At 39.3% G+C, this 13,452-nt stretch overlaps 1 protein-coding gene across 4 annotated transcripts in view; it reads right to left on the reverse strand.

Annotated features, from left to right (window-relative positions):
- Nucleotides 1–326: 326 nt before the first annotated feature.
- CRYZ (crystallin zeta) overlaps nucleotides 327–13,452 on the reverse strand; it is a 29,140-nt gene continuing 16,014 nt past the window's right edge. For 3 of the 4 annotated variants that reach the window (XM_036890133.2, XM_036890134.2, XM_057500331.1), the window contains 5 exons: nucleotides 9,732–9,783; nucleotides 5,602–5,751; nucleotides 2,525–2,626; nucleotides 2,334–2,429; nucleotides 327–1,905 (listed from right to left, as the gene is read on the reverse strand). In XM_036890133.2, the coding sequence (XP_036746028.2) occupies nucleotides 1,744–1,905; nucleotides 2,334–2,429; nucleotides 2,525–2,626; nucleotides 5,602–5,751; nucleotides 9,732–9,783 (562 nt within the window). In that variant the 3' untranslated portion in view covers nucleotides 327–1,743. The remainder of the gene's footprint in view (nucleotides 1,906–2,333; nucleotides 2,430–2,524; nucleotides 2,627–5,601; nucleotides 5,752–9,731; nucleotides 9,784–13,452) is intronic. The other variant, XM_057500332.1, reaches the window with a different exon arrangement.

The following is a 13,452-nucleotide window of genomic DNA, read 5'->3' on the forward strand; positions in this document are numbered from 1 at the left end:
AGGTTGACACATAATGCTTGTGGATTCTATAAGTTACTCTCTTGTTTCTGGGCCAGGCACTGTGACTGGTATGGGAACCCTTAGGCTACAGGCACCAATCGCGCAATGAACATACTTGGCTGACAGGACAAGAACAGAACTAGAATTATAAGGGATTCGTGCAGGGAACAATGCCAGTGCAACATAATCATAAATATGATAGTTAATGCATAAGGTTTGGATTGTTTTGTCTTTGAAATTAACTGAGGTATGTCAATGGATTATGAAATGTTAAGTCAACAGTATACTTTAGCTCATTCCATAGATGAGGCAAATGTGCAAACAGATTAAACTGACTTTTACAGAATGATTATTCCTTTATCTTTTTGTATGAGAAAGAATCCTTCATTTTAGTATATACATAAAATGCTAGTCTCTAGATTCAGGACACTGTTTTTGTAACTTTTTTTTCAAACATGATATTTCACAGGATGGCTAACCTGTAAAAGAAACACTGAATATAACTTCAAGAATGCTAACAGCAAAAACACTTCAGCCATGGCACATACAACCTGAAGTCAATGACACTTCTTAATTATAGAAGCTAGTGATGCTTTCTGTTTACTATTAAAGCAAGACTCTATGTTCAAACTAGAAGCTGTCATTCAACAGAATAAATCAGGTCAGCAGAACCAACCACATAATGCTTCAACACATAGGAGGCTGTGTGCATATGAAGGAAAACAAGAACAAAGTAACAATCACACCTCATTTCCTTGGACATAATCTTGGTGGCAAGATTTCTAAATGATCATCTCTTTACTCAGTTTGGGTAAAGACTTCCAGCACAGAACACTGTTAAGAAGCAACTATTAGGAGCTGTGTAAAACAGACCTAAGGCAAGCACTATATGAACACAAAACAGATAAACACAGTGTTTAGTTTCCTACAGCATTTATGACAGGTTATCATATTATGAAAACAAAATCAGATTATTCTTAATGTGTCAAGTTTGTTTAATAACTAAAATAAAAAGATATGATTCTTTAGGAGAATCACAAAAACAGGTAATTCTAAACCTCCTTGAAAATTGAATTTATCAGGAAATATCTATTTGGAGATTATGTACCTTCTACCGTATTAAACCAAAGATAAGGCTGCTGTCCTCACAGAATATACAGACCACTGGTAATCAACCATTAACAATCAACCATTAACACAGTGAATGTTCTATTATTTTGGGAAATATTGGAAAACTAACACAATTCTCTGGACATGGTTTATCGTGCCCTCCCAAGAGACTTGTAGATCCAGATGAGATTAGTTTAGAAAAGGGATCTTGAATAGTCCAGAAAATCTTCAGACTTAATCAAGTTCTGGGCTAATCATAGACTAAAGAACCATTATAAGGAGAAACAGGCTTGGGAATCAAGTAGTCTTATTTTGAATTAGTTTGCTTTAGTCAATGGCATGGAATTAATGATTAAGTGTCAGTCAGGAATTTCTGTAATGCAGCCCAATTCCAAATGAGCACTAACATTCTATTTCCTATGTGATGACTCCTGATTAGAGGCAGAAGGCACAAATACTGCCAGCTATGCAATAAATTGTATTCTACTGCTCATGATCTCTAAAGATAAATCTTGTTTTTTAATGTAAGAAGCTCACTGGATCAAATGAATCTCACTTAAAGCAAGGAGAGTTAAGTAATACTGGGGTAGAAAACTTCTAAATTATGTTGTAAACATATGACAGAATTAATCATTATAAGACAAGAATCATTTTCCCAGTAGCCCCACTGCTATGAATGATATTTTCATGAGCCTGGGCCACCTTCTCCAGTGGATACTGAGAACCGATGACAGGTCTCATCCAACCAATTTCCATTCCAGCTTGAAGGGCTGCTGCAAATTGCTGAAATTCCTCCTAAGTGAAAAAGCAAAAAAATATTTTTTTGGTAGAGGAACAAATGACTTAATTTTCATAAATAAACACTTTCAGACAGCATAAGGTTTCTTACAAATGTGTGGCTTCTGTCAGCCTGTCCAGACCTATGGAAAAAGTAGTTCTCTGAGGGCTGGCTATTAAGGCCATTTTGTCTGAGACAGTTTCAGTTCACAATATACCAATTATCCTGAAGTAATTACTAATAGTATCTTTGTTTCTCTCAGAGGTGCCCTGACTTGAAAAATAAATTATATTGTTGAACTAGTTATTTGTTATCTTCTAGTGACTAATACTTAATCCACTCATCTAGTCAAATAACTGAGTTTAACATCTACTTAAACATTCAGTTTCTGCCTGACTCTGTATCAATGTTTAAATTACCAAATCAGAAACATTTCTTTTCCTACCTTTGTTGATGAATAGAGAGCAACTCCAATTATACTAGATTCTTTAGCTATGGTGTCCCGTGGGTTTATTTCAATATGACCTCTGCTGCCAACAACCTATTATAAAAATGTGTCTATAGTTAGAGATTACTGAAAAAAAGTGTTAGATTATGGTAAAAATTCAAAGTAGTAAAAAAAAATGAAATACTTACTATTACTCGTCCTCCATATGACAGCAGATTCAAATCATTACTAAGATTTACGTTAGCTAACATTTCAACAATCACATCCATTCCTTTTTCACCAACAAATTTCTATGTAATATAAAGGAAGGAAGAGTAAGATAACAAGTAAAAAAACCTGCAAAATAGTTATCATAGTCCCATATGCTACAGAAATAGAAATAGTTTTAAAAGTATTTTTAAGACAAATGCAAATTTTACATGATCCAATTTTATAGTGATGATGTAATTCCAAGGTGCCCTACACAATACCTAAAATGATGAATATGTGTACTAAATAAACTGCTACAATGCAATAAAATATGTCTAAAAATTTCAGGCACAACTTAAATATGCTTTTTCCATGTTGAAAACTTTTTTTCTTCATAATGTATTTTCATAGAGAAACTACAAATTGAAAAATCCAAAACCCCAACAAGGCTCCCATTTTTATTTAAAAAAATAAAGAAAAAAAAATCCTTGGCTGTTTGCTGATTCAGGATATTTTTGTGTGCATTCAGTTTTGCTCTAAGTGGTTTACGACCAGCTTGGCATACCACTTTTTTTTCTTTTGGGCTCTCAGATGGTTCACAACATCTAAAACTGGCTCTTAAATAAGCTGTATGTGTCTACCTCATATTCATTTAATTTTAGCAAAAAAATAAAACCTGTGTCAGACACTCTGCTAGGTACTGGGAATGCAAATTTGGACATAGAGAACTCAAAATAAAGCTAAGGGGAAAGATGTAAAATACTACAGTCGTGTAGCTGTAATGTAATGTAACGGTAAGGACTGCATTAGCAGAAATCAGTCATAGGTTATAGAGAAAAAATGTTACAACCCTGATCACCTGTAAAGGTCAGAGCAAGTCCCACAGAGATGATGACCTGGACCCTGAGGGGTGAACAGGAGTTCCTTAAGCAAAAAGGAGGGAAGGAAGCAAGTGGAAACTAGATGTGAGGAAGAATCAGTCAGGACAGAAGGAACAGAAAAGCAAAGATGTAGCGGCTAAGGGTCCTAGTCAGGGTCAGCCCAGCAGAGCGGGAGTGTGTGTCTGGGAAGCAGGTGGGTGGGGATGAGGAAGAGGTAGGACAGGAGACTGTAAATGGTACAGATTATGAAAATACATCAAATGCCAGGTCAAAGGATTGGGATGTTCTTGGCACAGGTGTTCACTGATTCCTTTTAAGGCACTCTTTTGTTATATGTCTGGGAAACCTAAAATTAATTGAGTATCCACTCCAGAAACCATTACCCAAGAGTATTCACAAAGATGAAAAGTGGCCAGTTACTTTAAGAAGATACCTGTGTGTTTGGCATGACTTTAAATATAAGACTGCGACATTTTGCAGTTTCCATCTTTTCTACTGCTTCCTGCTGCTTAAGTCTCTCATCCTCCAAATCACTCTCTTAACCTATTATCTCCCCCATTCCCCACTCTCCTCTCCTTTTCCACCAAACTTCTTGAAAAACTAGTGGGCACTTAACTCCTGTTACTGCCGTACCTCCCATCGCGTCCCATGGCATCGGCCTCCACCCCAGCTACTCACACTGCTGGTCGCGGACAGGATCCTAATTACCAGTCCGCTGCTCTTGCCTCAGGCCTCACCCTCTTTTTCAGCAATAACTGACCCTGACCACATCCCCCGGAAACCAGTTCTCTTCTTACTTTTCTGACTTCCTTTTCGCCCCCTTCCTCTTCATATCACTTCACTGCAGGTGTTCTCAGGTTGGCGTCTCATCTCTAGACCCTCGTGCTGCTCGATCTCGGACACACCGCGGCTTCAGTCAGCACCCATATGCTGGTATGTCCAGCACCGCCTCTGACCTGAGCTCCATTCCCCCGAGCCGGCAGCCCGCTGGGCACTGCCGCTCATCTGATCACCCAGGACAGAAACCCACATTTCATCTCTTACTCCCATCGTTCAATCAGCACCCTTCCTCCTACCCATCAAGCTGGCTGCCTCATTCTATCCGTTTCACCTCTGACATGCCTTTCAACTACATCTCTTTATCTCTATTCTTTTCACCAGTGTGACCTTAAAAAAAAAATTTCCAGAAACAACTAAAATGGGAGCTCCATAAGGATAGGAATTTTTGTCTCTTATTCCTTGCTGTACCGTCAGCGTCTACAACAGTATGTGGCCCAAAAATTTTACTCTATTTTTTAGCAAGATGATTTAGTGGTGATAAACTCTCACTCATATTTTTCTTAGTTTGTAGTGACCTGGGTTACATAGTAATCAGTACCTGGAAAATTCTAATTCTTTCTCAACATAAGCAAGTAGTTTGAGGACTAGCAAAGTAATCAGTGCTTAATAAACTGCTACTGTCATACAAACGGAGAGCTTCAGGACCTGCTGGAATTCTGTTGTCACAATGGAATATATGCAGCAATGAACCAAAGGCCACCTCACTGCTTGGAACGACATAGTAGTTATTCCTCCAAAGCATCCAGTTAGCAAATGAACTTTATTCTCTAGGCTAGACTGATCCAGTTGGTAATCTCTGAATACCTCACCTTCCATGAAAAATTTACATCAATAAAAATTATATTATTGCCAGAAGCAGGGGTGTGATGTAAAATGGATAAAGTGCTGTCAAAGGTATAAACTTGCAGTTATAAAATAAAGAAGTCATGGATGTAATATACAGTACAGTGACCACAGTCAATAATACTGTATTGCATATTTGAAAGCTGCTAAGTGAGTAGGTCCTACACTCTTAATACAAGTTTCTAGAAAGAAAAAACAAAAGAACACCTCACAGCTCCAAATACAAAACTGTGGTTTTACCTAAAATGTGACTTAGATTAAAGAGTACCAGTTTTTATAGAACTCTAGAAAGGCCATATTTTTTTTGATAAACATAAAGGAGACAGAAGTGAGTGTGAAAGTTGGAAAATTAGACATCTCTGCTTTTTAACTTAATTAAAACTTTAAAACACACATAGGCATACAAAAAAAAGCAAATAACTTTGAGAGAGTGGTTGATAAAAGAACTTTTGAAAAAAAAGTGTCTTCCAAGAAACAAAATTTTACTTTTATAAAATTATGAACAATTTTACCTTAATTTTATCAATATAATTAGCTTCTCTGTGATTAAACACTTCATGTGCTCCATTTTGTAAAACAATGTTTCGCCCTTCCTCAGTACCAGCTGTGCCCAAAACCTTTAAGCCATAAGCCCTAGCGATTTGGCATGCTGCTAGCCCAACCTGAAAAACAAAATATAAGCCAGTATTGTAGGTTCTTTGTATCCCTGCAAACGTTTATTACAGACAATGAATTTAAGGTTCTTCCAGGTATTTTGAGTCTACATGAAGACCTAAGAACAATAGCTAATTTTTTTGAGTATTTATAATGTGCCAGGTGCCACACTAACTGCTTTACCTGCATTGCTTTATTTCATCCCCACAATAAGCCTATTAGGTAGATATTATAATTGTCCATATTCTATAAATGAGAAAACTGAAGCTTTTAAATATAAGTAATTTGCACAGGTTACAGATATGCAAACAGGACCAAATCACAGAGTGAATGAAATCAGACTTTAGAGCCCAAGCTTTTCACTACTGCATCAAAATGGTTACTTAGCATTTGCTTTGTGCAGAAGGTACCAGGTTTAAAGAAGATCAAAATATGCTCACTGGCTTTATATATGTACTTTAACTGTACATATAAAATGCTATATAACAAATGCAAGGCCTTTACCATTTAAGTAGGAGAGACAGGTACATTAATTTATTACAAATTAATTTATTCACCCATATGGTGAACACTTATTGATTTTTTACTATGTGCTAGACATCACACTTCACACATGAAACTTATATTCTAAAGAAGGGGGAAGATAATAAACAAATGAACAAATAAATGAGTAAAGTAAATTCAGAAAATGAAAAGTGCAATGAAAAATATAAGCCTACCAGATTATAAAGAGATAGGAAGAGGGGTTTGTTAGATCATCAGGAAAGGCATCTCTGAGGAGATGAGACCTGACTGAACTAAGGGACAAGCACTCGCCAAGGATGCTGTAGGCAGAATGATCACGGCTAAGCTAGTGGAGTGGAAAGGAGGGTGGGTACTCAAGGTCAGAAAGAGGGTCAGTGTGGCTGAGGACGGGGCACACAGGAGGGAGTGGATGATAAGGCCAGAGGAGCACAGAGAGGCTGATGTACATGGGTCTTAAAGGTAAAGGCTTTAGATTTTATTTAAGAACTTTGCAGAATAATTAGAGAGCTGAAGCAGGAGCATGATATGACCCAATTTAGGCTTTAAAAGGAACACTACAATTATATGAGGCAAAAAGAAGGTGGAACTGGGAATGGGAGCAGGAAGATGGAACCTTGCTCACAGATTAAATGTGGGGGATGAGGAAGGGTGAAAACCCCAGGATGACGGCTAAGTCTCCAGCCAGATAAACTGGGTAAATTACAGGGCATGAGGAAGACTGCAGAGGACCAAGTGTGTGAGAGCATAAAGAATTCACTTTGAACTTGCTGAGCTAAACACTGCTCACCTAACTGAAGACATTCAGTCATCAGCTGAATATGGATAAAGACCCCAAGGAATTCAGAGTTGGAAATATTTATTTGAAATTCATCAGTTAAGGAATGTTATTTAAAGCCATGGATCAGACAAAATCATTAGATCACCAGATAAATGTATTTAGTATAAAGGAGAAATAAAAGTAGTTTAGGAATATAGATAAAGTACTTATTTAAATTGTGATACTAGGAAATAAATGTTTGATGTTGTGCCTAATGGATGATGCAGATAAGGTGTCACATACATTTAGAGCAGGGTTTCTCAAACTTGGCACTACCGACATTTTGAGCTGGCTAATTCTCTGTCGTGGCGGCTATCCTGTGCCTGTCTTGTGATGGATGTTTAACAGCATGTCTAGTACCTACCCACTAGATGCCAGAACCCCTCTACCCAGTTCTGACAATCAAAAATGTCCCCAGACACTATCAAATGTTCCTGAAGGGGAGAAGGGATGCTGCAGAATCACCCTTTATTGATAAGCAGTGACTTAGAGGAAGGTAAAATCATTGTGGATTGGGCATGATGGAAAAGAATTAAAATAAAAAAGGATGATAGAAACTAAAATTTAACAGAATCACAGACTCCCAGGCCTGAAGTAGACCTTTAAGATTACATGGCATATGGAAATGATGAGCCTGAACTCACTGGGTTATGGCTGAGATTTAGGAGACTTACTAAACAAGCACATGAAATGAACTCACTGTCTGATGACTGAGGGAGACATTCAATTCCATGAAATATAATACACTATGGGTTTGACAGGTCTGGTTTTTGCTACTTTAACTTCCAATTAAAAGAGAAACAACCAAGCCTCTAATAAAACCACATCTAAACTAAAGATTTAGTGTGAATATACCTCCTTATACTCTATTTTAAAGGACACTCAGTATCTTTTAAATGTGCTGTTTATTCTATTCTTGTCAACAGTTATACTAGCTACAGTTCTTCAATAGATTATATACCATCTTGTGTCAACTATTTTTCTTCTATTTATTTTGTTAACAATAAAATAGAGCACTCCCCACTGACATATCTGGATAATAGCTGTGTTCAAATATTCCACACCATTTAAAATACACAACCTAATCCCAAAAGAATTTGAATTAAATGAGAACAGAAAGTACAAACAGAAGCCAGACAAACCCAGCACTATTTTGCTCTGATGGGGCAGGAGGATCAGAAGCATTCACACACCAGCTCACCAGCCTATCCCTACCAGGGCGGATTTAACAAACTCAGCCAGCTCAGAGAACAGCATGGATTTTGCCTTAAAAAAAAAGTCATGGTGAAGTGACCAGGCTTTTTACAAGAGGGTAAAGGGAATAAAAAAAGATTTTCTTTAAACTCTTCTCTCCTCTTCCCACTGAAATATCTCCCTTTTACTCAGATCACAAGGTTAGCTCTCTGCAAGCCAAAGCAATTTAAATAAATGCATGTTTGACAGACCCTTTAGTTATTTTGGGCTAAATTTAATTTAACCCAAAAACAGCCTCCTTGGTAAAGCTCAACAATGGGACTTTTTGATAAGGTTTATCTGTCACATTTTCTCAAGCCCCATAAAGACAATCTTGATTTTTTTTTTAGTAAATAGTCTGATCTGTGAAATCCTTCAAAATTGATCTATTTAAGGTACACAGGAAGCTGAGTGTGAAGCCTTGCGATTCAGCTATCTAAAGTACAGAGACGCATGGACTGAATTCTGTTCATATTACCCAATCACCTTCAGAAGTAAATTCACATTTTCAGGATGCCACTCATTATTCTGGAGATGATGTGCCAATTAATAGACACATTACTTCTCTCGGTCTCCTCTCCAGAACAGATGGTGCTATGAAAAGGTTAACCAGCTTCCTCAAGGTGAGCCATCTAGCACCAGGCCCTTTTTTTAAAAAAAATTCAGAATCTCTGTCTCCAAAACTTCTAAAGCCTCTACATGCAGGATAGAGGTCATGTGGATTTCTTGTTAAATTCCAACCTCAGAGCTCTAACTTTTCCTCTAACTCCTCAGAGGCAGACTGAGCCAGTTTCCCTAAGAAGGTTCTGACAGCCCTATGTTGGGTGATTTCACTAAAGGGCTTATTTTGTAAGTTCTGAGTCCTCCCCCCCTTCCGCTCTGTATTAGCATTTTAAGCTGAGGGTTGTGCTGCTAAGGACACAGCTGTATACTGTGCACTCCATGAATGTCATCAAAGCACAGCAGGCAAGCAGTGGAAGGGAGACAGAAGGGACTGAGGATTCAGCGCTGTCTGGGGCAACCCAGGTAAAGCTTTAATGAGCCTTAGTTTCCTTATCTAAGGGAATGTGGAATTTGTATTAACCTTAAAAAATATTTAAAATTATAAATAAATTCTTATAACGTACGCTACTTGAAGGTAAAAATAAAGCCAGTTTATCTTGGTCCACACCCAACACAGGTGGAAAAGCTAATACATGCATTTTTGATGACATAATCTATTGAATTTATTAACTAAGAAATGCTAAACTAATGACAAGGGATCCCCAGAAGACAGAATTTAAAGAAACTTCACTACATAAAGGAGTATATTTATTGCCTTTATTTATAAATTTGGCTTTAAGTGACTCAAAAGAAATATAAAGTGAAACCCACAAAATAAGCTCATTTAAAAAAAAAAAAAAACATACTTACTCCTCCACTAGCCCCGTGAACCAGAACACTTTCTCCAGCTTTCACACGGGCGCTGCAAAAGAAACCACGGGTTCATCGCCACATTTTGAAGATGATGAAGCTCAGGTGTTTGTCGTAATTCTTAAAGAAATTGTACCCTCAGTTCAACTAACACTTGCCCAGAGAGGAAACTCATTCTGATATACAGCTCCCGTAGCTTCACAGGATCAAAGGTTCTTCAGAGCCAGAGATACATGAAAACCTTCAATTCATTTATTCACTCCACAGATGTTTATTGGGAGTCTATTATGAGCTACCTTCTGAGAGGCTGTAGTCCTTGTGCATGTTAAGTGAAACTGCTGAGCCTAGAGGAACTGGGGTCTCTCATTCATTACCACAGAAAGTATCTCAAAATAGGCTTATTACAGCCCAATCTAAATTCTGTTGTCCAAAGTAATGCCCAAGCAAAGCCAGCAGCTGGACTATTTAAGAAAACATCTTTCCTTCTCCATGACTTTGAACATCAGCTTGCACAGCCTCTAAGCCCTCATTTCAGAAAGTAATGCTGAGTCAGCAATGGTAAGACAGTAAGAACTATAATAAATCCTGTAACAAAGGTTCCCATGTCACCTCCTAAAACGTTCAGATCTCCTGGTGAAAAGATGGCATCTTTTTACTTTCGGTTCATACTATGTTGTGGAGAAGTTGGGGTTCCTATGGCCAGGATCCTCACTGAATTTAAACCACCTGATGATGTAACTGGCCTGTTGCTAGGCTACCACTTCCACACCTTTAGGCAATAAGCTATTATTGCCCTAAATAGAGAGCTTGGCCCAGTGCTCTGGGAAGAGGCAGAGACCGCTAGTGCTCAACCTACCACCAGGAGAACAAGCCGGGTAATAAACCCTTTCACCCCAAAGAACGTTTGCTATCATTTTCTTTGGTCACATTGAATCAATAGCGAACTTGCCCGGGGCTGAAACCCATTGGCAAGACATATGCCTTTTCTTTTATACTAAAAACAAGGCATGTGCAGCAAGACAGACAGGGGATGCTTCATTATCCCAGATGGACAGGTGCTGAGTCACTAGCCAGCAGCTGTCGTGTGTTTGACATCTGACTCTCAGGGAGGATCTCTTACTTCCTAGAACAATAGAGGGGGTGGGGGGCAGCCCACACTGTACAGACATTCTGTTCAGTCTAGGCCTGAGAACATAGTAACCCAGAGTCCTGCTCCAGGCTGTGTGCCAACAGCTGACAAATGGCAATTATGAGCAGTAAATGAAGCTTTCTCCAACACACTTGCTTGGAGATATGGGGACTGAAGGCAGTGAGTTAAACTGAGGGTTTGAACTGATAAAATGAGATAACTATTACCAAAACACTTTGACACTTTAAAAGTAAAATACAAATGTAAGGGAACAGGATTACTAATGTTATACTATGGGATATGTAATACTTCCCAATGAATTTTTTCACAAAAAAACCCTCGCTCTCTAAGAGCACATGGTCCTAAATCCATGGGCCCTGAGGTAAGTGGAGAAAAAGCAAGGCTAACCCTCTCCAGGACCCCCACTGCTACGATCCTTCTGTCCTGTGCAGAGTCACCATGATGGCTAATTTTATGTGTCAATTTGGTTGGATCATGGTGCCAGATTTCTGGCCAAAGATTATTCTGGATGTTTCTGTGAAGGTGTTTTTTGGATAACATTAATGTTTAAATCAGCAGACTTTGAGTAAAGCACAATACCTCCCATAATGTGGATGAGCCTCATCTAAACAGGGGAATGTCTCAAGAGAACAAAGACATCTCCTAGAGCAAGAAGGCATTCTGCCAGCAGATTGCCTTTGGACTTGAACTACAACTCTTCCCTGGGTCTCCAGCCTGCCAGTCAGATTTCAGACTCACCAACACCCCACAAATCAATCTCTCCTCTCCCACTCAGTCTATCTACATACACACACATGCTGTTGGTCTGTTTCTCTGAAGAACCCTGACTAATGAGTCATTCCCCCCACCCCCCAGGGCTCATGGCAGGGGGGCAAGTTTTGGGCCTGGCCTTCCACAGTGCTGTCCCCTACTTCCTTCCAGTCACTGAAGACTAGTATCTGGGACACACACTTTCTCTTCACTCCAAATCCAGCCTCAATCTAGGGGATTTCAACCACGAAGGAAACCTCACATCACAATTCCTGAATTTTCTTTCACTTTATCCACTCTCTCCCAGGACTAAAGCTGGTAGCCACTCCTAACCATCTACCTGAGAAACAGCAGACAGTAATACCCAATACTATGACAGTAATCTCCTACCCTGACTCTGGAAGCCTAAATTCTCTCAAAATATTTTCTGCAACTTCACAGAGATCACTGAGTCTCTGTTGCTCTATATCTGCCTACCTGCTGCTCCAGCCTCACGTTCTTCCCTGAGCAGCACGGATCCCATGGCAGATCACCCCAACTGCTCTCTTTCTCTCCACTGCTCTCATTTCCTTTGCACTATTCCATTTTGTCACTAACATGCCAGTCCTGTATTAATTTAAAATCTAACTTCCTTGGTAATTTATCCAAATGGCTAAATACTATAGAAAACAAATCACAGGATCATGCATTTTGGTGCCACTTCAATTCTGTTTCTCAAAAAATCACTTTGCCTCCTATTTCACTGGGAAAACTAAAGCACTCCCATGAGTTTCTTCAATACCCCACCTCCCTACACACACCTTTTCCTAATTATACCATCTTTACCTCTTCTAGGTTTAGAAGATGAGCTATCCTTTTCGGTATTTGAAGCCAGACTCTATGTATGTACTAAGTCCTTTCCATCTTGCCTTATGCAGGATTTTCTTGCATCTGCCACTCGGCCTTTTCTTCCAAATCTTCCATTTCTCCGTCTGCTGGACCCTTTCTCAGCTATAAACATGTTCAAGTCTTGTCCACTCAAAACACCTTCTTTTCCCGTACTTTCCTTGAGTACTCCTCTGTTCCTGCTTTCCATCTCCCCAAGTTTTTAAAGGAGTAGTCTCCGTTCAAGCAATGGATTTCTTCCCTTCCTCAACCCACTAGATAAAGCTTCTGTCCCATCACTCAACAGAAGATGATCTGATCACAATCACTAATGACCTCCTAATTGCTAAGCCCAACTCTTATTTTTTCGAAACATTCCTCACAGCTGCATTGGACAGCTAGCCTCCCTCCTTAGTACCAACATCAACACACCCCTCACACTGTCACCAGATCGAGTACTTACTCTGTGCCGGGCTCTGCACCAAGAACTTTGCATGCATTATCTTGTTTTGCTCTCACCACACCCCTGTGAGGTAGGTGCTATTACTGCCCATATTTTTCAAGTCAGTAAACTACAGCTGAGGCAGGAGAGTAACTTAACCCTGGTCATGTGGGTGGTAGTAAGTGAAGACGGTACTGTAACCCAGGTTTTCCTGTCTTCAAAGCCCATGAGCTTAACACATGTTGAACAGACACCATGACCTCTAGACTTGCCTGGCCTTGGGATACACTCGTTTGCTTCTCTTAGGACTCTGTCCCCTACCTCTGATGACACTCTTACACGTCCGTGTTCATGAAGGCCCTCTTGCTCCACTGCTCCCCTCACTCCGAGGGACTTTAATCTCTTCCATCCTGCCAACTACCTCCCACATGCTGTTATCCCCAAATTTATCTCTAGCCTTCAAGTTCCAGACTTTTCAACCAACAGGCTGCCAGATGTCTACACTATGAGGTCTT

This window comes from Manis pentadactyla, chromosome 4 (genome assembly GCF_030020395.1).
Source record: "Manis pentadactyla isolate mManPen7 chromosome 4, mManPen7.hap1, whole genome shotgun sequence".
In the NCBI taxonomy this organism is placed as follows: domain Eukaryota; kingdom Metazoa; phylum Chordata; class Mammalia; order Pholidota; family Manidae; genus Manis; species Manis pentadactyla.